The sequence below is a fragment of the Ascidiella aspersa genome, chromosome 6, assembly GCF_963924565.1.
Source record: "Ascidiella aspersa chromosome 6, kaAscAspe10.2, whole genome shotgun sequence".
In the NCBI taxonomy this organism is placed as follows: domain Eukaryota; kingdom Metazoa; phylum Chordata; class Ascidiacea; order Phlebobranchia; family Ascidiidae; genus Ascidiella; species Ascidiella aspersa.
The window spans coordinates 22,761,093-22,788,907 of NC_139452.1; the positions used below are offsets into that span (position 1 = coordinate 22,761,093).

Below are 27,815 nucleotides of genomic sequence, written 5' to 3' on the forward strand. Positions count from 1 at the left end.
CAGCAAAACAGAGCCTAAGCCTTGATCAATACAGCACTTTTCCTATTGAGTTATACATTCGTTGCTGAAATAATAGTCAAGTAAGTATTGTGTAAATAACATTTAATAACGTGGCTATTCATTTTCACTTCTCCTTATTTTAAAATTGCCAGCAATTTGCATGCAGCTTTACGAATATTACTTTTATTAGTATCTACTGGAGGTTTACGGGCGAATAAGAGTAAAAAGCTCTAACATTAATCCATTCTGAAGAAAAACGTGTTTGCAATGTCGGTGTAGATTTCGCATTAGGTTCTTCTACTTGTTCTCGATGGCTACCTCGTGCATTTGTTGTGAAAGGGCAGCGTATGGCCGCTCCCAGTTGTAATACGCATAAAGGGGAGCAAATGTCGAATCCTGGTCCATGTCACCGTCGTCTTCCTCCTTGGCATCCACCGAACCGAACACGCTCGCAACGTATGTTGGAGGAGGAGCTGAAAAAACACATTTCGTCTTTTCGGTGAGCCTGTGATTTCGCGACCGACTTTGTTCTAGGGCTGTATAAGGTACTAGACAAGGCAATACGTGTTTCACAGAAAAAATATTTGAGTAATTACGTCTCAAAATTGCGTCATACCGTAACGTCAAACTGTTACGTCGAAACTTGTCGTCATTAAGATATATCTTACGCGTGACGTCAGAAAAAATCAAAATAAAAAACCCTCACAGTTGTTCATTCATTTGTTTAAGGTTCGGGCGTGTTACTTTCAATACAAAAGCCTACATTAATACAATGTTTTTGAGTCCCTCAAAGCTAAACAATGCCTTTATATCGGTTGGGTTTGCATATCTTTATTTTCAAGCTTTCCTTAAGACGCAAGATACCTACCTTTGTCGTAATTAATACGATTTTATCAAAATTGGACAAAATTCCCCAAAAAATAATTGCAATTTTGCGAGCGAAAAAAAATTTACATTCACCTACTGTAGGCCTATAGCTCAAATTGGCGAAAATAGAGTTTGATGCTTCCCCTTTTTCTGGTAAAATGTTTTTTACACTAAAGTTAAAATACACTGGATCGGAAAAGATAATTTGCTTACAGTTGTCTTCGTGATGTCCCGATGTACGAAGTGGCATCGTCCCGACACGAAAGGGAATTTTCAATTTTATATTCCGTTTCGATTCGACTATGATCTAAAAACAAGGTAAGCAATTTGTAGGCTAGCTGCTACATCACTTCATATGGGTTGGTAAAAAATAACAAAAAAGTAATGGGGCGTTTTTGCACTTAGAAGACTTTCAGTTAAAAGTTAATTAAGCGACCTGTCAATTTTCTGTTTGTTTTTATTTACCTCACTCGTTTTAGAAAAAAAACAAGTTTACAAGAGGAATAGAAATTGAATTGAGCTAAATAGCTAAAAGCCCACAATTTACCTTTAGACGATACTGTAGATCAATGATCGTGCATCCGGGAAGATCAGATGGTGGAAGGCTTGGAACAATTAACTTTCCACTCCATTTTGTCTCCTCTTGCACTTGAATCCAGAAATGAATAGTTAAGTTCGACCACAAAATAAGTTCGTTTTACTATGAATTAAATTTATGGGTAATTTTTCAATATTTTACTTTCGTTAAGTCTTTTGAAAGCAAAAATGTTCCTCAGATGTAAACATAAACCATATCACTTTCACATGCTGTTTTAAAACTGACATGGGTAATTTTTATTTGGGCATGGTCATTTAAAAATCTGGAAAGCTAAAAGGCCGATAAATATTGTCGTTCGGGTGGTTTTTTGGGACAATTACTCAATAACATAGGGGAAATCAGTTCAAATGCAATATGTTTCTAGTAACATGGTGACGTATCATCGGTATAGCCATAGTCTAATAAAGCCCTCTGATCATCGATCAGTATAAAATATTCGCCAAATCACGTAATTTTCTCTTTTTCGAAACCTACGTCCAAGAGATGTTGCCTCCTTTATTTCAGCGGCTGTACTTTTATTAACGTAAGTCAATGTTCCCGCGCCTTTGCCATGAAACGATGACACCTATTTGAAAAAAAAGAATAAACCCTAGTAAACATTTTTTATACTTTCCTGTATTAGTCAAAGTCAGAGGGTAATAAGTTCTAGTCATTAGAAAGAGAGAAATATATTTCGCCACAAAATAAGGCATCATTAGTTTTTTTGGCGAATGTATATCTCTCTTTTAAATGACTATATACCTTATTAATGACTAACTTTGACTAAGACAGGAAAGTCCTAAGAATATTTTATCCCATTTAAAGTCATTGTCGTCATTTACGTGTAAGGGTGAGGAGATATATAATTTGCACATTAAGTTTGTCTTTAAACCATGGTGATTTCGCTTTACTTTATTAAACAAAACTATATTGATCAGGGAAAACAGACCTGCTCCAGTGCAACTACAATTTTTGTTATTTCTTCTTTGCTTTTGTTTGTAAAGTTCAGTTTGACGACAATAGGTTCACCAGGAACGTAGCCGCCCTTGTCGGTCGCGCCTCTGACACTGAGAAGCTCCCCTCCAAAGTAACCCATCTTTTTTTCTTCCGTTACCACCACTGGTTCCTTAAATAAGCAAAAGTGTTAGTTTTTTAAAGTGGTTTCCAACCAGGGGGGAATTACCCACCAGGGGAGATTTTGTAATTTCTAGAGGGGAATCTGTGGCACTATATTAATATCTTAGGCCTACTGGTGGTCTGTGCTATATGTGGTATTGCTGTATTTGACATATATGAGCTGGAAAAAAAAAGTCTCGTATAGAGGCTATATAGAGATTATAATCCAGAGTTTAATTTCTGTTCTAACAAAAAAGATTGGGAACGACCGTGAATTAAAACTATAGCTTATCTGTAGCTTTAGGACCGCGAATTCGACAACCACTCACCACTTACATCGGTTACTTCTGGGCTGGATTAACCTTTAAGCAAAATAAGCCTGTGCTTATGGCACCAAGGGAAGGGGCACCACAGAAACTTTTAAGCCAAATTTTCAATGGTGTTTTAGTCTTTAATATAATAATTCAAGTAGGTCAGACGACTCAGACCTCGGTTGAAATAATTTTGAATAATTTCGATGGATAGTCATTGCAACACTGTCTAAAAGACGTGATCCGGCCCTGGGTTACATGAACTTGTACTATACATATCGTTTTTGTGCAATAAGAAATCGTTCAATTACTTTCTGAGAGGACAAAGTTGAGCACCAACCTGCGAAGTTTTGTGATCGTTGAGGTCCGCTTTTGGCAAGACTGTGAACATGCTTTTCGATTTTACATCTCGCCCGTTGGGAACGTCAATCTTGATGAAAATGGTGTACCTTACCCAGCCTACCTTTCCTGAAAAATAGGAACGCTAGGCTGGGGATTCCCTATACTTCGTAAATATACCGTATCACAATACCTTATTAGGTAACAATTATACGACCGTCTGCTTTAATGCGATTTAGTTTAAAAGGAAATGTTAAAAAATGATTGGAAAATTTATACGTGCTTTATACACACGATGTGTATTACACAATATTTTGAGCCACAATTGAACTTCCCTTCAAATATTAAAAGAAAAACTTTCCAGACAGAATATGCTACAATGGAATATTAACATAGATAAGATTCTAAAGTTTTGAGATATTGGTTTGTTGCCTATTATAATATCGGACGGGTGACCTATTTGTTACACAGTTATATACAGGGTTTAAAACCGTGGTTCTCAACAGTTCACGCTTCGTGGCCCCCTTTAAAAGGCTCCAAACTCTCGTGCTTATAAAACTTCCTAGCATTGTATTTACATGTTTTTATTAGTTTTACTTCTTCGTGTTAATAACCAACACAGCCATTAGGCATATTCAACGAATATATGGACTTTGTTTCCTAAAAATTGAACAAATCAGTTATTTTAATTTAAGTTAACAAATTAGAGTAGTTACAAAGCTTAATCTTGGCAAGTTTTCTTTTATCTTCGGCTCAGTTCAAAACAGATTAAAAAAAAAAAATTAAAATAACTGATTTGTTCAATTAAAATAACTGATTTGTTCAATTAAAATAACTGATTTGTTCGCGATGTCACTACATTTGTCAAGATGATTTTCGTTTTATTAATGAATTGCTATAACTTTGCCTGTATAACCTCTTGAGCTGAATATTGGCCTAAGACTGACCTTGAGTAACCCTACAGCCTATACGTTATGCGTTTTACTATTGAATGTTTCTTCTGCAACTTAACGCCCTTTAAGGGAATTGCGAAATCTCTGCACCTGGCATTACACGTTAGTTTTTATCCCAACGGCATTAGACCAGCCGTTCTTAACCTGGGGTAAATCCAAGGAACCTGGGGTAAATCCAAGCAGCAGTCGCACTGAATATAACTGATGTAATTTGTTCCTTTTGTGTTTTAATAAATGAGCATCAGTTTATATATTTGGGGTAAATTTGATATTCATCTTTGTTAAAAGGGTAAAACATACAAAAAAGATAAAAGAACCCCTGCATTAGACCAACAATTTCACAATTTATCAAGGTGACTATTGAGGAAATGGAGCTCGATGCTCATGTTGCACCCAAGGTCGCAAAAAGCTAGCAGCATATTGTACTAACCAGAACTATTTTTTGTGGCATTTTTTTTTGTAACTGCCACAAAACATAGCCATGCGGCTTTCCTTTTGGTACTCATCCTTTTGATGAAGTCATTAGGACGTACTGGGTGCGACTCTGAGGTTTATTAATTACACCCACCTTAATTTTGTCAAACGACAACTTGGGAAGTGCAAAAAGTATGTCTTGAAAACATTCACCACCGTTATCCAGTGACTTTACGAACTGTTACATCAATAACTCCTACACAAATGATCTAGTTGTGCTCATGATACTTAACTAACTTGATGACCTCTTTTAGGTAATTATGCGTTTCTCTCATATATAAAGAGTGACCAATGGGGACTCCTCAATAAAGGTTTTGATTGTGCAGCAGAACACATTTGAGGCTCTACTTGGAGCTATCCAGAAACAGCCTCCATTGTGTTGGAATGGATTGTACATGACAACACCTAACCGCTTGAGTTAAAAATGGCAGATTTAAGACCGAATACTTGGTTAACTAGCGAATACATTTTCTTGACTGCTAACTCAAGGAGCTTTTTTACTACAACCCATTTTTCAATGGCATACTTATTGGGCTGCTTCGAATTCTGGTAGCTTCTTACATGACCTCACGCACTCAATGTTTCTCCTAGACTAGATGCTTATTTAAGCATATAGCGTGCTACTTACCTTTAAATGCATCCCGTATTGATACTGTGATTTTACTAATAAGTTTACAAATCTGCTAATTTGTTAAGGGGGCAGAAGTTAGTTAGTACGAGACCAAGATTCGGTTAATTACGTATACCTACGTATAGGCATTCACAAATCCGCTTTTAGAAAAAATATGAATATATAAATTGCATGAAGACTAGGGCATGTAGACAAAAAACGACTTCGGATTTGGAATAAGGGCGAAAAATCCATCAAGGATCAGTTGAAAAATCTAATGCAACAAAAAATGAAAGAAATTGTTTCCTATTAGCTCAGCAAGTAATTGGCCGATAATTAAAACGCTGACGCCACGCTTCATGGCTACATATAAAGCAGCAGAGTAATTGTTTCGCCACAGCGACCAGGCCTTTATCAAAAATTGTCACTCACATACGTACGATTAGACGTAACTTTCCGCATACGTACGATTAGACGTAACTTTCCGCGACAAACGAATAGAAAGGATTTAACATTCTACTTTTAAACATCCATACTAATGCGTCAAAGAACGTGTCTGAAAAATGTATAACAAAACGTTACAAGAAAGTTTTACAGTCATAATAAACCCAAATTTAAGTTAACTGGCAATTTTTGAAATTGGTGACATTTTGGTTTTGCATAAACAAATAACTATTTACAACGAATCAGTAATGACTAATGAAGCTACGATTAAAAGTACCGGTACATTAGTCACTTCACGCCAGCGAGGCTCGTTATAGCTTGATCGCTTTTTCCTGTATATTAAACTGCCGTATCGAACACAAATAAATATGCTAGCAAACCGTTTCAGGCAGCAACTGGCTAAGTTTTAACGCAATCCTCAAAAAACATTCAACGAGCCCCAACAAAATGACTAAAAAGTAGTAAAAACTACATTAGTAAGTACAGCAAACTTAGTAGCCTACTATAACAGTGTATGGCAATTGTAGGTGTAGCTTGCCTGTGATCGACTGTTGTGACACTGCTCATAAATGCTACAAACAAAGCACTAAGAGTTCAATATTTATCATTTTTTGGGAGAGATATGACCTCCGTGATTCCCTGGCGCCTATGCCTGTGAACCCTTAATTACCACTTCGTGGCCCCCAGGGGGCCGACGGCCACGGTTGAGAAACCCTGGTTTAAATTATAAATCAAGATTTCGTTTTAAACATGTGAAGTAAAATGTGTGCACTCACCTTCAAAAGTACAAGGCGCGTTGTCAGGAAGGGTAAATGTGAATGGAAACTCATTAAGGCCAGCTGGAAGACTTTCTTCCGACGACGAACGGCCACCTGAAAAGAGCTGCGTTTTACAAGGCATTCTCTTGCTATATTAACGCCAAAACAACTCGTAAATAAAGCTCGGATATGTTTGATTTGGCCAGTGGTTCAGTGCCTTTTTTCAGCTTGCGGCACACTTAAAAAAACAATAATATCGTGACTTGGCATTGTTTCTTGATAAACGGCAATATAATAGGTAAATATCATAGTGGGCCTACTAAAAGTTTTCTAAAGTATTATGCCCAATCCCGCTACTTGTTTACATGCCATACTATGCGTGCTTCCATAGCCTGCAGAAAAGGTTAACATGGGCCCCGCAGGTTCACATTTTCCAAAAATACAAAACGTTTGGCAGTAGGGTACACCTAAGAACCTGTGGGGGGTTGGGGGCACATTGGTGCGTATAGCGACACAAAGTTGAAAAATTACTGGTTTAGGAAGTATATATTTGTAGAATACGGCGTGAATCGTTTTCTTACTTGCAGGCCAAACTGATACAGTGTTTTCCACATAATATTCTTGTTTGCTGTAACACGCCCTTCGTGCGTGATCATACCAGTTGTTGTGCGATTTTCCCCGATAACGAAGTTCTACCGCTGCAGTAAAGAAATTGAAGTAAAAAATGAAAAAGTTTGTAAATCTGCATTATACGAATTAAAATTAGGCAATGAACTGCCAACGAAAAGTTAAATTTCAACTATCTCAAAAATTGAACCATTTTAGTTCAATATATTACGCTGCTGTGAAATAGTTTATTATATGTAATTATAAAATTTACTGTTTTTCTTACTATGTATGGCGTGTTGAACAAATGCTTTCCGTTAGCACGTGGACAAATAATTACAAGGAAATGCAGATTGAAATCAGAATAGTTTTAGCGAAACAGTAATACATTTTAAAACTGTTGACTTGTGAGCAAATAATAAAATACTGCAGTAGACTGCAATTGAACAACAATCAGGACTAACGCAGATGCCCTTTATGTTAGCTTGCCATGTAAAAACATCTAGCACTTTTAAACAATCTACGAACCTCTGCATTTTAATGATTCATCGGTAGAGATGACCACTTTTCCTGAAACGACTTCGCCAGGTTGAAATACGTGCGAATCTCTCTCATAAACGACTTGAACTTGTGGCGCCATTCCTCCAAAATAAACTGAAGACAATTTGAACGAATCCCAAATCTATAGAACTTAATTTAAGTTCAGTGAAACACTTTTTAGGTACCTGGTGTTTATAGGATGTAACCTGGTTAACATTGTAATAGGCTACATTGGTAAGATAAAATAAATAAACCTCCTCGTATATCACATTGAATGGTTTAAAAGAAGATAAAATGGTTATATTTATCCAGGGGTGGAGCTAGGATTTTTCTTTGGAATGACATGGAAAATTTTCAGAATGACGTCACAAAGTTGCGTCGTGTTGTGACCTTATAAAACAATTAATCTTAAAAACACTTCTAGTTCTGGAGAACTAGTACGCGAATTGCATGAATCCAGTCTAATCGAGCGAAGAACGAAAAATTGCGTTTTGTGGTTTATATTAGCAAAACTTTTAATGTGAAAGGATATATGGCGCTTTAGGCACATAAAAGAGATTCGCATATTGTTTGAAAGGACAGCATTGTTAGTTAAATTTCCCGGAAATTCCACTTTATAGTGTTAAGTTCACACGATGCGACACGCCATAGTTTGCATAGCGCCTTTTGTCTGAATAGCCTTGCTTAAAACAGACAAAATCGTATAGTCTTGTAAAAGTGGATTGAAGTGTCGTTACCTCCGAGTATAAATTGTAAGCTGCAGCTGATAAAAGAACAACACTATAGGACAGTGGTTCTCAAAGTATAGGTCGCGACCCAAACATGGGCCGCACAGGGTCAAAAAATGGGTCGCCCTATGGTGACTCAATCCTGCGCAAACGAACTTGAGTGGTTTTATGAACGTTTTGATGGCAGCCAGCTATACAGTAGCTGCTAAGGCTGGTGTAAGCTCAAACAAGCCACGCTGATATTATAAAGGAAAAAATTCAATTTCACCAATCACACTAAAATAAATCAATCATTTGTTTGTCATCAATCATTGTTTCATGGTCTGTGTCTTTTTTCTATTTCATGCATATCAGAAAAAGTACATTTTTTTATGTTTAAGGCTTGGGTGAGATGCTCATAAAACTCAAATTTGGGTCGCGCACAAAAAAGTTTGAGAACCACTGCTATAGGATCACCTAATATTTGCTTTCAAATGGACTTTCAAACTTGATACTGTAGATACTACACTTTGCTATTCAGCTGACATAAACAGTTAAAAACAGTTAACATACCCAGACAAGGGTAACTTTCCACAGGTAAAAAAACACAAACAGGATTTGGCTATTACAAATTCGTAATTATCAACTATCAGACATCCTGTAATTCTGCTGGACTACTGATTTTACGATTTCCTCGTAACACTAGGTTTACAATTTCTCTCTTTAAAACTACTGCTTTTGCAGTTTTTCTGCTCTTTTAGACACCTTTTTGACAGCTAAGTCTTAATGTTACTTGTTCACAATATTACCACAAACAAGTAATGTTTTACTTTGAGCACATAATAGAGTTATTTTATAAATTCTAAATGCTGTAGTACTGTTGTCGGGAAAACGACCATATGTAGCACATATTGGTTAACCAAGCACGTTTTTTCAAGTCAATTTAGGCATATCGCACGTAACGCCTGGTCACGTGAAGGCTAGTCATAGAGCTTTACCACGCCTTCCGTAGTTTGCCCTGTGCTGCGTTTGTTTACCTACCGCTTTGTTAGCAAACTACTTAATAGATATAGCGTCCATTCAACGACCCAAATAAAAACTAATCGCATGCTCTGCAGTGGACATACACAAAAGGGTCGTGGCTAAAATTTAATAACTTTTTTATTTCATAAGCAAGGCTGAAGTTAAAGTTAAATACTATAATCTTCAACACGGTATCAATTTTGATGGGGCTCTTTTTCGTTTTTTGTTTTGGTTTATTTGGTGCAATAGACCAGTGCTTCTTAAACTTTTTTAGTTTTGTTCACCCATAGCATCTATCTTCAGATGTCATTCACCTTTGTCTCATGATTTGATAAAACTATCTCGTCTATCTAACAGCACAAAATGAACACCCGGAATATCCGCCCTGCTCGCAAGCTATCATCCATTTTTGACGGTTCACCCTTATTCACCGCTTTTGGTTGGTTCACCCCTGCAAAAAATGTATTTACCCTTGGGTGAACCATTCACCTGATTAAGAAACACTGCAATAGACCACCAACCGGGTCAATTTTTTGATATAGCTGAAAAACAACCTTCAGTCCAGTGCTCTGCAACTTTTTTTTAACTTGCGGCACACCAACAGAGCTAAAAAATTAGGCAGCACACCTACAAAATATATGACGATCAATAATAGACAGCAAAAGCAATAAAAAAAACGCCCCCAAAAAACGTGAGATTTAGGATGAAATGCGCCGAAGGCGCCGAAAATTTGACATTTTACATTCTTTTATACTCTGATTTTACGGTCTTCCTAAAACATTTTTAGACGGGTTAAAACATCTTCAGACCGCCTTCTTCAAGCATCCTTAGACGGCTACAGGGACTCCAGCCACGTTAACGGAATAAAACACAGTTAGGAATCAGATCAAAATAGGACTAACACCTATAGTCGTAAAACCGTCTAAATCGGATTAAGTCCTAACCTGTCAGATAACACCCAAACTGTGAGAATAAGACCTATCAGCCTTTTGCCTAACCTCAAACCTCACCCCTAAACTCATCACCAACTCCTCTAATGCTTCCATTTCCAACCCTCATATAATATTTAACCCCATCGATTACCTACCACTCCTCAAACAGTATCATACCCTCTTCTTACGTTTCAGGCAATATTTTATCCATTTAAAGCCTTATTCCATCAACTTTTATTTCGACAGGTTTAGGTGTTTTTTTAGACGATTTTAGATCTTATTCTATCGTGGTTAGAAAACATTTTCTGTTTATTTATACTCCTGTTATTGTATTATCTAAAAAAATGTTTTAAATTCGATTTCCGGCGATTCAACGTAACAAAGGTTTTATATTTAAATGTTAAGGATAATTTATAAGTTACACCATAATTATTATTACATAAGGTTGAAATTCCTGCCTTGATGTAACTAAAAAAAACGCAACTAAACACCTCCAGGAACGTCGCGGCACAACTGGCATGGTCTCGCGGCACACCGGTTGCGGAGTACTGGTCTAAACTAAACAACGAGAAAAAAATAAAAGTTATTTGATTAGTCACAATCTGCGACCAGAGTTTAGTACAAATTCAGTTAGTAACTTAATACTATTTTCATTAAGCAGAAGGTTCTTCAAGTTATATTCAACATTTAGGTTATTAAAAATAGTTTAAGATTATTTCTAATGTTAGAGTATCCTTTGCAATGAACTAGAAAATGTTCAGTGGTTTCTGGGTGGCAAAAATCACACATTCCATTTGGGGGGCATCCAATCCTATACAGATGGTAGTTTTAAAGCGTATATGGTAGTTTCAAAGCGTAGTTTAATTTGCTATGGCCTGTACAAATGTACAAATTGCAAAAGAAGGCGATTACCGTAAACGTCTGTTTCGGAAATCCTGGCATATACACCAAAGGCCGGACACCATGAACATCAAAAACAGACGTTTTGTTTCCAACGCCGTACTGACAGGTGCTGAAAGATAACAACTGAGATGTGCGTTGTCTCCTCCCTGTATATTTTTGAGCGTTATCTCGCACATTTTATCTTCTTTTTCTTTGTGTCATTTTATTTTGCAACCTGTTGGCCATGTGCGTCATTCCCCGACAAAGGCTTTTCGAATAGTAAGCCGAAACGTTGGTTTAACACATATATACCACCAGAACTTATTTTTATCGACTTTGAATGATCGTGTATTGTGACTCGAGAGATAGACTACCTTCACCCGGCCTTTCTGGAATCATGGGCGATATATGAGCATACCAACCAATGAACATTAAGCAAGACGCTTACTTGCTCCTTCATATCATTTTCTGTATAGTAGCGGGCTTAAGAAAGTTGCAGCCGTAGTTGTTGCTTTGTCCGGCTATCGGGTGTTTATCTTGTTTTTCGCATCTCGTGGTTTAGATTTTAGAACGACCCATTGTCGTTTTTCCTGTTTGTCTGGTATATATATTTTATTTTGCCTATGGTTGTAGTTATATTTCCCTGAAGAAGATTGCCCGAAAAGGTGGTCGAAACGTTGGTATACTTCAATAAAATTTTGCCAGAAAAACAATGCCTGGCAGCAACAGCATACTAAATTATTTGTAGCTATGTGTTTTCAGGAAAGAAATTATTAGAGGCATTAGTAATGAAATATAAAACAAATCACGCAAGTTGCCCGATAAGCATGCTGGACGCATAATTTTGGTATAAAAAAAATTGGATTGTTATTATAGTGGCTAAATGGTGCCACTACTTCATATTTAAACAGCATATTTCTGTGGACATTCTACTTTCATTTATTGTAATTTATTAAAAATTTGTTTTTTTGAAACCACTTTTTAGTGTTTCACTGATTGTTCGGTAGAAGTAAACCGTTTTGCAAATAAAATCAATGAAATACATTTACCATTACTACAACATAAAGTATTTTAGCTTTTAGCATAATAGTGTTTGTCAACAGAATGGAAAGAGCAAAAACTGATACTGATTAATTTTGGCTTGAGGTGTACAAAAACTCATTTAAAATCCTCGAAGGCGCCCATAGCAAATAGTAGCAAGGTTGCCGCTATAAATCACATAGCAATTTAGCTAAAGGCATAACCTGTTGTTAAGCTTCAATTCTTACTCTTCATGGACTGCAGTAAACATGACCCCAAAGCAACAAGCCTGTGTAGTGTGCAGTCTTGTTAACATGCATACGTCGATCACACTAGAGCAAATCTAGAAAACGATTCGTTAAACGACCATCGAAAACTACCATATTTTACTTTGCGTAGCATTCTACATATTCTTTTTAATTCGGTGAACAGCTATTTTTCAAATTCGTCATTAACCCCGTACAAATTGTAAAATAGAGAGCAGTGATTTTCCATACTTTCGGCCGCTATAGTGTGCCTCGAGAAATTGTTAAGTTTGCGTCGCGAAACTTTGTAATATTACAAACATCATACTTGTATTACAAATGGACATGAAGCCAATCATGTGTGACTTAAATGAACACTATTCCTAGAAAAATGAATCATATTAAGATGTTTAATTGTTGATTTTCCGTGTGTTAAGGACAATTGTCAAGTTATAGTATTAAGTGTGCCACGAATTTTGTATAATTTATTAGTGTGCCGCAAGCTAAAAAAGCTTGACAACCACTAATAGAGTTTAATACTATTTAACTGATATTTTGATTTTAGCTTAAAAAATAATTCAACTTTTTTGGGACATTTTCGGCCCATGAAATCTCGAATTGTCAACTACCTTGTCACAGTAGCACACGGCAAACTCAGATCCTTATGTAGCCTATAGCACGGTTCGGATGTTAGTTGATTTCTGATTGAGAATAATTTCACATTTAATTTTAATGATCTCAAGTCGCTTAACTCGCCATATTTTCGGGCAGCTCTTTGCTTTTAACTTGAATGTACAACCTGTGAAAATAGAGCCTTTTTTTCAAAGTTAAGTTGTATTTGCGGATTTTTTTCACGAAATGGTAACCAAACCTGGATGACGTAACAATAATTTACACCTTCACCGAAGCGCCACAGAAGGAAAACGTGAGAGATTGAATCAAAAACCGGCACAGCTTTGTATGGAACAGTTTGTACAATTCAGACGAAACTCGCAATTAGAATAGACATTTGTAAACGTATGCTTCATTATGCAACACAGCAAAGTTCAATTTACAATCTAAACGGACAATTTACAAGGTATACGGACGAGACGTCGACAATTCTGCACTGAAAGGAAATTTACTGCCGTTTCTGGCAGTCGACAACTTTGTTTTTCACAATAAAGTTACAATAGTGAGCGTATGTAAATAGTACTATTTGTACAAAAAACACAAGCAAGGTCAATCAGGGGCCGTTGCAAGGCGTCCCGTCGTCCAAGCAAAGCAATACAAACTCGAAATGGCAAGATATTGACTCTGGTAGTGTGCGGCGCAAAAAGGAGGCGGGCGAAATCACGCAAAGGAACTCGTGCAAAAACAACAAGAACGAACGAACAAATAAATCGATAAAAGACGAAGGCAGCTCGGCTAAACGACGCACTGCTGGTGCATTTTCAGGTCGGTGGTCGACACAGGGTTCGAGTCACATCTTCGCATCGCCACCACGTCGTTGACGACTGGCGCCATGACGTGCACACTCGGTATAGAAGCAACCGAGAGGTCTTGAATCGTGTTCGAGAAGCAACTGTGACTGGCACCGCTGTCACTTGCGCAGCCCGCGCTCTCGGTGTCCGTACCTGAGCTGTGGAGAGCAGACAGCAGCTTACGTTTGCGCAAGTGCTTTATGTAGGAAATGTCAGGGTGGTGGTGGCTCTTCACCTGTTGACTGCTGACGGGCGATTGGGCGATCTCAGCCGGCGGTGGCGAATCATATCCGAGATCGCCGAAGGATTTTGCGGCCGATGCTTGGTGATAGTCGTGGTAGTAGTCCTTGCCGGTGTCGAAAGAAGCGGGGCGTTTTATAGGCGAAGCTGGGTTTACGAGTGGATATAGCACGGGGGGCTTCGTCTCCTTTGCGGGTTGGGTTAGTAAATGCGGGTAAGCGGCGGGCAAGGGCGACTGGTGCACAAAAACTCCAAGGTCTGTCAGCAGGGGCGAGTTTACGCTTCGTTCGCGCATTAGATGTGGCGAAAATGTGCCGACGTGGTTGTAGACTGGCTGCCTGCCGCTGTACGCCTCCATCAGCATGCTAATGTAGGCTGGGTCGAACGAGAAGGGGTAAGCCAGACCGCCAAGCTGCGGGTTGAAATAAGACAGCAAGGCGGCGTTGTCGATCGCGTTTTCGCTTCCGACTCTTTGTCCGACAGAAGGCGTTCTCGCGCTGTCAAGAAGCTGTGATTTCTGGTTCAACTCCGCGTCGGAACTGCTGCGCTCCTGTCGCTGGCGACGCACGAACACGCCGTGCGAAATTTTCCGCTTCTTTGGCCTTTCGCCCGACTCCTTTTTGCCGCTTGCGCTTTCAAAATCGAGTCCGACCAGGGCTTTGGCGCGGAATCGCGGACGAAGGCAAGCGTTGTTTGCATGGCCCGCTGGTGGACCTTCGCTAACGGTGCGACTACGCCGCTTGTCGAGTCCACTTGTACGATCCGCCACGCAAGGGCGCTCTGGGGCTTGTACGTCGATCCGTGACGTCACTGTCGGTTGCATCGCTCCCGGAGAAGCAGCTGGGCTTCTGCTGCTCGGAAACGAACTTGTTGTTTGAATGATGTGAGCCTTGGCCTTGTATTCAGTGATTGTCGGTTTGTGGTGGACGTCAGCGCGTTGAATAGGAGGGGGCGATGAAACTTCAGTTGTTGTCGGTCGCCCATCGACCACTTTGTCGGCGATTATTTTGGTTTCTGAAATGCGACGGGTGTTGATTCGTTATTTGTTTGCCTGTGGTTCTTTAAACAGGATTTGCCTCTCGGCACCGATAGCCCTTGCTAAATAGTCAACCACAACTTACATCAGATAATATAACAGCTACAGTTTTTATACATTTATAAAAACGGCAAATTAAAGCCATAATTTAAGTAGTAAAAGGATCAAAATTCTAGGGGTAGCAAACATAGAATTACCTGTGTTGTTGTTTCCGGTACCGGGTTTCGATTTTACTTTCATCGTCTTCGTTTTCGCACTAAATAAACAAAAAATAAGTTTTAAAAAACAGGATGAATCACGTGTCTGCGATATTTGCACACGATCTGCCTATATCTCGGGTGGTTTCCGTCTAACGATTTCAAAACTGTTGGAATTTAGTTCTTTCGGGTTAAACCATGGTGACTCGCACCCGTTGGAATTTCGCGGACTTACCTTTTTACTTCAGCCTGGCGGTTCGATTCCAGCTTGATCAGGTTGCTGTTTACGCGTATGACGTCACCGCTGGCCAAGGTGAAGCCGTCGGTTGCCCACGTCTTTTCGCGCTTGAAAACGGCCAGGCAGGTGTTGGTCAATCGGTCGACCTTGGAGAGTAAGGTAACGGTTAGCTATAAGCTCGCGATACGTTTTATAAACATAACTAAGCGCCAGCGCTCTTGCTACTGGCATTAATTTCAAGGCGGGAGCATTACGGATTCGGGCAAAGCTGGCTTCGTCTTCATTTGTTTTGGACGAAAGCGCGGACGACCGCGGCCTTACATGAACCGAGCACGACGGAAGTTTGCCTTGGGCATTGTATGCAAAACGACGTACCTCAAATTGACGTCACTGATTGGATGTATGAATCGTTGTTGAGTGCGTGCCGCTTGTTTTTCTATTTTAGTGGATGTTTAATGCACTCGACAAGGCGAGAAACAACTACTGGTAGTTTAGTTATTTAAATCGGATGTGTCCAGAAGTTACATAATTTTCTAATTTAAACTGGCGATGTGTAAGTAAACACAGCCTCATAGTATTGTTGCTAAGCTCCGACCACTGTTAACAAAACTCTCGAAAACCTTCTACATAAAACGGTTTATAAATGTAAAAAGGAATTAATAATCTCAAGCTCCGATAACTGTTGAGAAACCTCCCGAAAAAATGTCTGCATAAAAGTTTGTACATTTAAAATCGAAGAAAAAATAAATTTCATAAGAGCATATTTTTGAAACGGTCGAGCAACATGATCCATAACCCCGGCCTATCACGTCACTTTAGCCAGAACACACAAAAAAGATTTGGATTATTTAATGTCTAACTAAACTTAATTTTTTAGGTAAACGCGGCCTAGTTTTGCTGAACTGGGAAATATGGGAAAGAATTGAAATAAATTCCGTCATTACGCTTGCTAGAACTTTTACCGTCGAAATTTTACCGTCGAAAATTGTTTTCTGCCAAACGCAGCACTAGAAGTAGAATTACGGCTTTGGACAAAATGAAAACATTTTACCCTCGGTAAAAGCTACTTTGCTTGATTTAGGCTGTCTTTAATTGGCTAATTGTCAAATTAGGCACGCGAATAATTGCTGTACTGTTACTTGTTCCCCACAAGAATTCTGCGGGTAATTTTATCCCCAGCCTAAATATTGCGGCCGTAATAGCACTGCAATTTAAATACCGCGAACACCTAATTACGCATTAATTTCAATTGCTTAATGTTTCTGTTAAAAAGAAGGCCGGTGCGTAAAGTTCATATATTTTAAAACTTAATAATAGCATAGGACAGATGCTCGATTAATGCGCAATGTCCCGTTAAAACAGTTTTTTAACCTTTATAAGTCACCAAATTTGTTTTTAAAGAATATACACGAAATACTCTGCGTTTTTGTACAATATTGCATAATCGATTTGTTCAAGAGTTTTCTGAGTGGTCGAAAGCCACGTATATATGTTTTGTTCGTTTGACCGACCCGCCCACAGCATGCCTCGTGATGTGTGCGTCATATAGTTGCGCCCAAGAAAGCAACAGTTTCTTTATCGTTGGAAAACATTATACATAGGCTACTGTAGTGTTTTGTTACATACCTGCAACATGCAAGACACCAGCAGTATCTTGTACGCACTGTCTTTGGTAATGTGCAGTCTTGAGGTGTACATGTATTCGAGCACTTGCGCGAACGGCTTTAAGGGAAGACCCGGCAAGGTTATGACGTAAGGTAAGTCGCCAAACTGGGTGCGTTTGCGTTTTTTTGACGAATGTTCACCGCATTCGGTTTCTGATTGCTTCGTTTCGGCTGCGAAGCGCTTCTTGAAGTAACCGCTGCAAGCCGACAGCACCGACTTGTGGGCCATTAGGCTGTTCCCGTCGACCACTAATGTGGTGTCACAAAGCGATTTGTCTTTGCGCTTTCGCTGATCGTCGAGCGATTTCATGATTCCGCCGAAATGACTGCTCGAGTTTAGAACGTAACTTCCTCGCTGTGCGACCAATCGATCGCCGTTGACGCGCTTCATTCTATCGCGTGCACATTTCAATCGTTTTTATAGAATTGTTTTTTTTTTTCTAAAAAAATCAATTAGTAAAGTTCTTAAAACGAAAATAATTGTCTCTTTCGACGCCGTCAAACTAGGCAGGAAAATCCCTCTGGCATTTGAAGCGAATTTGGCATTTACGTAATCCTCTGCGAATTCGTCGCAATCTCTGTGGCATTAAGCTCGGTTAATCTATAAATACAATTTAACAAACTTCCACGTGAACAACGTCACACCAACTTAGACTACGAAGAAATCTATCTAAACGGCACGATTGCGGCAAAACATCTCGTTTGTCGCATTTATAAGCTTCCCTTAAATGGTTAATCTCTTGATTTGCCACCACAGCTATTTCTAAATTCCAACATTTGAAATACATGCCCAAGTTTATTGTTTTATTCTTTATTTATTAGTTACAAAAGTTATCCGATTTAATGACTGTTAGGCATTAAGTCACTTGATTACCAAAGATAACCTTTGGTTCCATTCGAGAAAGTTGAAATATTAGACATACGGCTAATTAATTCACGACACTGCATAACTCCTAGCGAAATTCGTATTTCCCTTTTGATAGCGACAAATGAGATTCCTTTACTTTTTCTTGACAACTTTTTCATCATTTATACTAAGCTATGTTTGCTGCTCCGCTGTTTACACATCAATATGTATTTATAACTTTCTCTAAATCTACAACTAATGCATGCCGTGCTCCATTTCTCACTGTAGGGTTAACCTAAAAACTAAACGTTCAACTATGTATGCTGTGTTCTGTAAAGGGAACATTTCTCTATATTCTGCTTCACTTTGAAACGAACTTCCAGTAGCGGCCTGCGACACACTCACTTACAAAAGCATTCCGCACCCTTTTAAGCGGGGCAGGCTGCGCTAAAAAAACGACCGCGACAGTGGTCCCGCATCCAGCTGTGCGAGCATGGCCACTCTCACGTATCAACCCATTCGATAGGGCAAAGGCAGCACAAGGCCTCGCTAACGTGAATAGTGAAACCGCCAGCACTTCCCCGAAACCGCTCCGACGGGTCGCCGCCAAACTGTACTGGCTCTGCTTCTGCTGCTCCTGCTCTCAGGCCGGACGACTTTCTCGCAAGTTCGCGCGCACTCGCAAATCAACAAGGCGCCGCTCGTGCGCGCTTCTCTACTACGTTGTTTATAAGCCAGCCGAGATGGCACGATCAACTTTCCGGGCCCCGGGCTATTTTTCCGGACCTGGCCGATCCGGCTCACTTGCTTTCCGCCGCCGCCGCGCCCGCCAAGCAGCTGAACTGGCAGCTCAAGGTAGGTCGGGCGCTCATTGCAAGTCACTGACTCAGCGGCCTCGCGACAATGCCTCGTGGCGAGATGGCGAACGCAGGAAATTGGGATTACGATTACAGACCAAAACAGATTTTCGTGTTCGCGTCGTGCGCCTCTTTGCCTCGCAGATGACGGAGCTTCGCTCTTTTTCGAGTTGGCAAATTGTTGCCTTGTTTGTGACGTCTCGTTGCTATCGGAATGCGACTAGAGTTGCCAAAACAGCTCGACCCATACACTGCTGATGAGTCGCCAATTCGATTGCAGTCATTCTTCTTTTTATCCATTTAACTGTAATCGAGATAGCTTTCATGACGTAATCATCGCGCGGAGCGCTTATGTATAGTTTGTACACGATTTATGCACGACGGTTTTTGACTGAGTGACCTTTTGCATACCATTTCTGCCACTGTCTTAGTGAATTTCTATCACGCAATCCACAAACAAGCAATCGACACAGGCTTAGAAGATTTCATTTGCAGAATGTCGCAGTTAATCTGATTATACCAGCACGGCTTTTAATAAATGGCGTACCCTTCCGCGCGGAAAACACAAGACTTTATATATATATTTTTTTTCTCATATTCTTGCCAAGACGTTCGGATCACGATTTCACTGTAAAATCTTTAAAAAAAATCCAAACTTCGACTTGCAATCCACATGCGGCTCTTTAACCATTTTTATGCGGCTCTTCCTTAGGTTGCATTTTCGTTTTTGTGGAGTTTCAGTGTTGTTTATTTTCTTGTCATTCTTTTCTGTTTTGTATATTTAGCGCAAAAGTGTTTTCGCTTTGCGCGAAACTCGATTAACTTTCCATGTTTTGACAAATATTGTGATAAAAGCGCGTGCATCTGATGATTGCTAACTAAGAAGACGAATTATTTTGTCACCCTACCCTTGAATCCATTCATGCTGGATTTCTGTTGCATATTTGCGCGCAAGACTTATTTGATGGCTGATGTTTTTACCATGCCCTAAAACTAACTTATGGGATCCATCCCTGATCAAGTCTTAGGGTAATATTGATTTCTGTCCGTGTGCCGTGTGTAAGGTGTGGCTCATTGTGGTTAATCAGCAAGTGAGAAATGTGGATTTAGTCTCTGACTGGTTGGCCACCCCTTGTTCTATTATATATACCCTTTGTATATATATAGAGAGAGTAAACAAAGTAAACTTTAATTTCATGAAACTAAAAACACCGATGTCCATATAATAAGCCAGACTGCTACTCGTTTAGACGAACACGAATTACATTAAGAAAAATTACAACGAGCTAAACAAGTCACAAATATACTAAATCTACAGTAAATCACGAAAAAGTGAGGTTCTCTCGAAAAGTGAGGTACAACAATACGGCATAAAAAACAGAAAATGGTATTTAGAATGATTTATTTTTGCAATGGTATTTTTCTTAATATTTTGAGCTGTTAAAATTTTCACGTTATTCGTACGGGTAAAAAAGGCAATTCTCTTCGCAAAACGGATTCGGTAATGAACAAATATTACACTTCAAAAGTCAATGCCAAGCTACATAAATCAACTTTCTCTTTACTGTTCTATTCTTCGCGATAACTGCGTTGATCCGTGAAGGCGAGTGGACTGACAGACGGTGATTGGCCGACCTGTTACAGATTTTAACTGAACAGCGCGTTTATAGCGTGTAATTAGCGTCAGCGATGAAATGATTCATCTGCAAAAAAGCAATGCCGGCCGACGCAACAGCACGTCTAAATGCAACCGGCAATTAGTCCATTTCATCATAAAAGCCTTAGCGCCATGCCATTTACGAGACACGAGACCACCAGTGCAATTAATATATGGAGACAGATGACCACCTCGTTTGGCCTGCGTTGGTTTTCAAGGATACTTGAAAGTTTAAAGGTTACCGACCTATTTATATACTGACTAACCATATTTTGTTTTTGACATAATCGGAGTAAATTTTTTTTATATATATAAAAGCCATTATGATGAAGTTTAAATTACCATTTATAACATTTTAAATGAAGCTTTTTTGTAGAAAGTTCATATAAAGTGCTAAAGATTTGATTTAACAATGATATCTTAAGGATATCCGACAGTTTACTGCCACTTTTTATCTATGCATAATCTAATGTTACCCTAACAGAAAAGCACCCATACGAAATGACGGCCTGATGTAGAAAAACTATGGACTACATAAATCTAACAACATTTAAACGTTATCATAACCATTAAAACATCCCGACGACGTTATACTAAATTTCACCGACGACGTTATACTAAATTTTATTTCAAGCGTATATGCAACGTAAGAACATCGTAGCTTATGAATATGCTGTTGCTGCCAGGCATTGTAGACTGTAGTGGCTATTATTTTGAAAATGTCCTCTTTGCCAGAACAATAGCAAACAAACTAAAGTCGTGTTGAACAAAAAACAGTAAATGCTTTCTCTACTATTGAGTTTTTAATATCATTTGGCCGAGGCAATGGAAGAAGGTTAAAATTACGTTTGAACAAGTGTGGATGGTAATGGCAAAGGATTGCGTTTCAACCGAAATCAAGTCGCTTTTAGTTTCAAAAGGAATTAGAGTTCGGCCTGAAATAGGCAGTAAAGTTAGTCCTTACTCATCAATGCTATCGCGTGCGGGTTGTCCCCATGAAACCCGATAAGTCTGCGGTCGTTAAACATGGTCTGTTATTCATTTACATAAAAGCATGAATAGCTGATTCACTCTGTGTTTTTTTTAAATGAATCAACCAGTCTATTCCGTGTTGAAATGTGCATCGTTCAAGGAGATCTCTTACAAACGACTTGCAATGTAAGCCAAACGGCTTTGCAAAGAAAAACTATAGATATAATCCATTGCATATATCTGGGCGGCAAACAGGCAAATCGTTATATTCAACACACGGGAGCCCTGGGATACACCAGATGAGAAATTAGGGATAAGATGCACAAACCACAAACCTCAATGAGATTAAAACAAAGGATCCGAGCTTATTTTAAAATAGACGGAGCCCGGCAAATTTACGCCAACGCCTTCGAGGTACTATTCAAGCACGTAAGCTATAGTCTCGTTAGCCCGAATAGATTATCACGATTCACTCTACAGTACACTCTTTCCATTAAGCATATTTGGTTGATTCCTTTTCCATTAAGCATATTTGGTTGATTTTTCTTTCAATGTAACTATTTTCGGTCATTTATTTTAAACAAAATAATAATAAATTTGTTATTCCATGGTATATAGCTTACCTGCATTTTTTATTAACTAACTTAAAGTGTCATTTTTTTTTTTTTTTTCTGACTTTTTTGTGGCTTAAGAATCATAGCGTTTTCTGAATTAAAGTTGTTTGCCAACATTAACTAGACCACTGACGTTAAACTATACCTTAAAGTACAGAAAGGTTTCCTAATTGGACAATTCCCTTACTAGGTCCAGATGTGAAAGTAGAAATTTTCTACCAAAACAATGAAAATTTTCTAATCGGAACTCGTGACAATTTTAAAAGATGATGTCGCCAAATAGTCTTATATCGGGACATCTAAAGTCCAATCTTATAAAACCTAAGGTTATTTTTGATGTCGTGTACAAATATGCAACTAAATCTTGATGGTGGGATAGCCTGCAAAAAAAAGGGACATGGAAAACTGAACATATTTTACGCGGAAAATAAAATTTTAGAAATCCGTTCCGACAACAAATATTTTATCAGAACTCAGTCCTGGACCTTTTCGTCTTACTTTAACCACCTACGATGTCTACTATATAGTTTTAGACGTTATTTTAGGTTCTTAAAGTTTTATTTATTGCGTCATGTTAACGCAAATTCGTACTATATCTAAAAATTATCAAGCCTCCTATTTATGGCATGGGTAATGTTGTAAACAAGTCATTTCAAATGCATTATTCTCAGTTAAGTCAAAACAATTTTCACAAAAAAGTTATTTAATTAAAAATTTGATTAGTTTTTCCTTGTTCAAATCGTTTCAGTCAAGTAAAAGTCAAATTGCCCAAGTCAGGTTAAGTCATTTGAAAACAGTGACTAAAGTTCACTTAAGTCAAGAAATTGACTTCAGTCATTTCTCATTAGAACATATATAGGGTAACTTCTAGCTATATTGGTATATTGTGATATTGTTTGTTCGGCGCGGAATCGCTCCTTTATATAAACCTAAGGTGTAATGAAGATTCCGGACAAGATATAAATTAAAACCAGTTTTCATTGATTCTTATCGCTACCGTATATCCTGATTACTACAGGATTAGATTCACGTAACACCCGTAATCCGCATAAACTATAACGTGATAACCGGTAGGAATATCCAAAACGTGATACAAAACGACGAAAAGCAAGGTCTACTAAAAAATAAGTCTTTACTGGGTTCTTCCCAGAAAGGGTATATTGTTAGAAATAAGGATTTACGAAAATATCTAATTTAAAGTCGTTACCCAACCCTAATATTGTTATTGGTAATCGCCCTATACAGGCTATAGCATAAAAGGGTATACTGATAGTAGAGGGTACTGGGTTATCAAATATATGTACATTTCAGCATCACAATTCAACTCAAGTCTTTCAATCTTAAAAAGAAACTTTTAGAAATTATTTAGTAACAAGCAATCGAAGTTAACTAAACTCTCTTGGCGCAAAAACAACCTTTAGCTGAGTATCCAAAAAACAACTTTGTTTTTGTTAATTATAATAAATGTTGACTATTTGATCACATTGATGGCATTAATTGGAATCGGACGGCCGTTATTTTTGTCTAAATTTTAGGGCATTTGGTTTGTAGAAATAATATAAAGTATAGGACAATAATAATAGAGACCATACCTTTTGCCGATTTTCAGTCCTAGTGGTTTAATCAAACGAGTTCTAAAAGACCCGACCCGGGGCAAATTGTCGCCCCCAACCGTTATCAAAATGTGCAATGTCACTGTCGATGTTATGCCTATACCAGAATGCGGAAAAATAAGCAAGTCACGATTACAATCGGTATCAAACGCAGGTTTTTCAACCGGAATGTCGTAACGTCAAAGCTCGTGGATTTAATGATTAAATTATCGCAAGACTTGAAATTAAATACAAACCTAAAGAAGGTTTATAGGTATATAACAAAAACGAAATATATACCTGTTATATTAATTTTACAAGAACATAATAATAGGTTAAACTAAACTAGTCAAAATGTCTTATTTTTAGTCTTTAAAAGGAACGTGTAAAACAAAGTCACAGCATTATATGTTACTTTGTTTTGATGAACTCTTGAGCACATGTGCGCAGTTCAAATTTCTATTACCAACTTGCTTTATTTCGCTCGCTTTTACTGAGTTCTGTCATTTTCCACAGACATAAGATAAACGCTTGGCTTACGCTGCGCGAAGCATTTGACATTCGGTATTACAGAACCGCTTAAAATTCCCAAGTCTCTAGGTTTTTCGGAAATTCGCTTCAAAAACATGACTTTGGAGTGTCGGCGGTTACCAAGTCTGCTGTGTGGTCAGTAAAATTCCAAAACGGTCAGAAAAGCGGTTCTAATCCTTCATCAATTAGGCGAAAAGTCCCTTATACTCAATGAATTTCGCCAAAGGAAGGCAGTTTAGCGATAAGCTTTGATCTCTTTTTGACGTCCTGCTATTCGCAAGTACAAAGCCGCTAACATAAGCAAAACTCATCTTACACTTGGTTGATTGAAGCTTAGAAGATATCGAGTGTAAAGCGGGACACGCCCAGCTTAATCCGTTGCGGGTATTGACAACGCTTTATAACGGCATTCGGTTCCGACTTACAGAAACCAAAACAAGAATTGTTATTGTCTGGCGCAACCGCCAGCCTTAAGCCACTCGTGTCATTTCGATAAATCCATGTCACCGACTTAGCGGAGAAGCGGTTGAACAGGATTTTTCGCGACACATTCTAGTGGTACAAATATGTCTCGAATCACGTTCAGTTATATGTACGTGTGTACATCGTTTGATCTCAAAGGAGATAACCGCAAAACGCGTACCTTATTATTTGGTGTAGAGGTTATAAGTCCAATAACCAAAATGTAAGCCGCAATACTAAATCATGGTATGACGGCTCTTACAAAGTGCTAAGCTATACACTGATGCAAAAATATAAGCCGAAATAACAAAAACCTAACAAATACTTGAGATAAACATTGGTGGTTTAAAACATAATTTTAGGGGCCATGAACTTGCCAAATATCTTTCACCCAAATACCATATACGACATATAACATTTGTACCAATGTAGGTCATAGTATCAAGGTACTGCCTATCAAAAATTGCCTTTTAAAGCGGCTTCGTAGCAGACAAAGCTTATGATGGATAAGCATTTAACAAATGAGGACTTTTTGTTGCTCTGTTATTTAAAGCACCAGAAGTTCCACCGCCATAACTTCCTTTTCGCCTTTATGCTTATTCGCGTGGAGGTCATTCAATTTCCATAAGCACTCAAAAGAAAACGGGGCCTTGTCTATAATGATCGACCGTGGTATTATACAATCCTACAAAGCGAGATGGCAATCGCCCAAACCGGCAAACAACGTGTAGCCGTTTTCCAGCAACGTCGATCGGGCGCGTATCAGCAAGTGGGCGCGAAGTTTGCGGTATGTCGATTTTCTGGTTAGACCTGCTTTGCTCCTTGTGCCTTCACTGCTTGTGTGCCGCGCGCGCCGTTCGAAAACCACTTCCCCTGACCTATTTTGTGTCGACGGTAACGTTAAAGTTACTCTTTTAAACTAACTCTTTGCCGCAGCACCTTGGGTGTTTTCTAAACTTCTGCAATGCCTGAATGCCTGTTAGAGTTGCTCGGTTGAAACTACAGCCTTATTTCCCGCTTTGGTTTTGCGACCCGTTCCTTGCCATACTGGTTTGCCGCATATCACAGACGTTCGGGATTTTGGGCAAGCGACTTTCCCCAAAGCGTTTATCGGATTTCGGGCTGCTGTTGCTCCGAATGGCGATCGTTGTAAGAAATTCATGAGACAGTGTAATATTATGCTTTGCAACCTCTATGATTTTAACAAACCAAATATAAAACAAATGTATGCATCTCGTTTACATTTTTACGTTTAAATTTGTATGTAAAATAGCCATCTCTTAGTCTGGTTTCCCTTTCGTTCTTAACGCGCATGACAAGTATGATTCAAATTGTTACAAAGTGTAGGCTACTATTGGTAAACTAGTATTGAGAACAGCACTTACCTTATAATGATGGTTTATGCTTACTTTTTATATTGTAGCTAATAGAATGTTGTAGCTAATAGAATTCGATTGTATAATTGGTTTTCCGGCAAAAATTTATTAAAGTTTCGACCACATATTTGGCCAACGTTTTGACTATACCTATTCGGGCAATATTCTTGGTCATTGAGTTAGGTATTTGCCTTCAAATGTAAACTAACAATTTGCAATTTTAAATCTTCAAAAAATACAACGAGAAATCTGCAGTACTTACATCACCACTCATACCAACAATATGTGTCTGGCAAAACAATGATTTTTTATGCTTAGTGTATCGAAATCGGGGTATATGCCTACTTAGAAGCTGGCGTCAAGCGTTTTGATGCAGTCCAACGACTGAGGTAACCTAGACAGGTCAAAAGTACGTCTTGGAAGAAGCCAATGATCTCGATTGCGATACAACTCTCCCTCTGTCAGCGGGTTTATTGCTACATAGTATTTCGCGGAACCCATCTCGTGAGAACCCCCCAGAAAAACTAGTTCTGCATATTTTATTGGTATACCTAGTAGGATGATTAATTTGTTGGCGGCTGCAAAGACTGCAACTGTATCAAGTGACAAAGATCAGAGTCTTTCATTTTGAAACGACTAAAGTCCAAATCAAGTATTTTATAAACCAACTTAATTAAGTCAAGGTTTTTGTAAAAGAATTCAAGTCTAAGACAAGTATTTTTAAATAAATAACAAGTCAAGTCATAGCCTAATTAAAGACAGTCAATTTCAAGTCCCCATTGAAATTGGTCAGCTCGTCTGATTGTTATCAATAAATCAAGTAAAATAGCAAGTAGGCCTAAATAGTTTAAGATAAAACCCAATTTTACGAATTATGCTTAATGAAAACATTTCATTTCAACCCAATCATTTGTCCAAAAGACTTGAGTCAAGTCAGGCTATTTGTCCAAATGACTTACATCAAGTAAAGTCAAGTCATTTGTCCAAAAGACTTAAGTCAAGTCAAGCAATTTAAAAATAGTTACTTTAGTACACTTTAGTCATGTCATTAGCTTAAGTCATTACAACACTACCTCGTTGTTATTTTTCAGTATAAGTGCAATTAACTGTATTAGTTTTGTTTTGTAACCATTTATCTTGACTCAGCATTCAGGACTGGCGATCTTACAGATTAATCAGCACGAATCTGTGCCGGCGCCTTACAAGCTGCGAGCGCTTGAATGTCTTTGTTTGCTGATATCTGGTTTGGATGAATGCACGTTCGGGCGTCGATAGTTATCGTGGAGTCATAAGCTGGGTCAACGGGTCACCGCAAAGCCCGTTATGGATGATTTTATTTGTGAGTAAAGATAACTTGGAAGAAAATACAAGAATGCGCAATTTTACTCGAGATTTACAAATGTATGAGTGCTTCCGCTAAAAAGAGTAATGAAAAGTATATGGAAATATTTCTCTAATTCAGACTTTTTTCGCTAAATAGTTAACAAAATTAGTTTGTGACCAAAATAGTCCGTACACTTTTGCAAATATATTTGACCATATCCGTAGACAACTTCTCGAGAATACAGACGATTTCTTATTTTATATGCAAATTATCTATAGATTTCTTAAAATAACGCGGGCCACCAACAGATCACAGAAGAAGTGATAACAATCGATAAATCA

At 38.5% G+C, this 27,815-nt stretch overlaps 2 protein-coding genes across 2 annotated transcripts; both read right to left on the bottom strand.

The window, feature by feature from the left end:
• Nucleotides 1-85: 85 nt before the first annotated feature.
• LOC146140836 (arrestin domain-containing protein 17-like) lies at nt 86-7,777 on the bottom strand. The gene is made up of 9 exons (XM_083391407.1): nt 7,584-7,777; nt 7,031-7,147; nt 6,468-6,563; nt 3,212-3,339; nt 2,394-2,570; nt 1,940-2,030; nt 1,415-1,515; nt 1,081-1,174; nt 86-473 (listed from the first exon to the last, which is right to left on the bottom strand). Exons 1-9 carry the CDS (start codon nt 7,693-7,695, stop codon nt 298-300), a joined length of 1,092 nt encoding a protein of 363 aa, XP_083247533.1. The 5' UTR covers nt 7,696-7,777; the 3' UTR covers nt 86-297.
• Nucleotides 7,778-13,250: 5,473 nt separating this feature from the next.
• LOC146140837 (uncharacterized) lies at nt 13,251-18,579 on the bottom strand. The gene is made up of 4 exons (XM_083391769.1): nt 17,205-18,579; nt 15,576-15,724; nt 15,341-15,399; nt 13,251-15,121 (listed from the first exon to the last, which is right to left on the bottom strand). The coding sequence occupies exons 1-4, from the start codon at nt 17,631-17,633 to the stop codon at nt 13,812-13,814; spliced, it is 1,947 nt and encodes a 648-aa protein (XP_083247895.1). The 5' UTR covers nt 17,634-18,579; the 3' UTR covers nt 13,251-13,811.
• Between the last annotated feature and the right edge of the window lie 9,236 nt (nt 18,580-27,815).

Bases quoted from the DNA above. Each gene is read 5' to 3' on its own strand.
- LOC146140837 (XM_083391769.1), bottom strand. From the start codon at position 17,633: ATGAAGCGCGTCAACGGCGATCGATTGGTCGCACAGCGAGGAAGTTAC. The intron at 15,725-17,204 runs GTATGTAACAAA...TTACTCTCCAAG, and splicing joins TGGTGTCTTGCATGTTGCAG to GTCGACCGATTGACCAACAC. The intron at 15,122-15,340 runs GTAATTCTATGT...GTCGCATTTCAG, and splicing joins TACCGGAAACAACAACACAG to AAACCAAAATAATCGCCGAC.
- LOC146140836 (XM_083391407.1), bottom strand. From the start codon at position 7,695: ATGGCGCCACAAGTTCAAGTCGTTTATGAGAGAGATTCGCACGTATTT. The intron at 7,148-7,583 runs GTTCGTAGATTG...TCTTTACTGCAG, and splicing joins TGAATCATTAAAATGCAGAG to CGGTAGAACTTCGTTATCGG. The intron at 1,516-1,939 runs GTAGGTTTCGAA...TCTGGATTCAAG, and splicing joins GGAGGCAACATCTCTTGGAC to TGCAAGAGGAGACAAAATGG.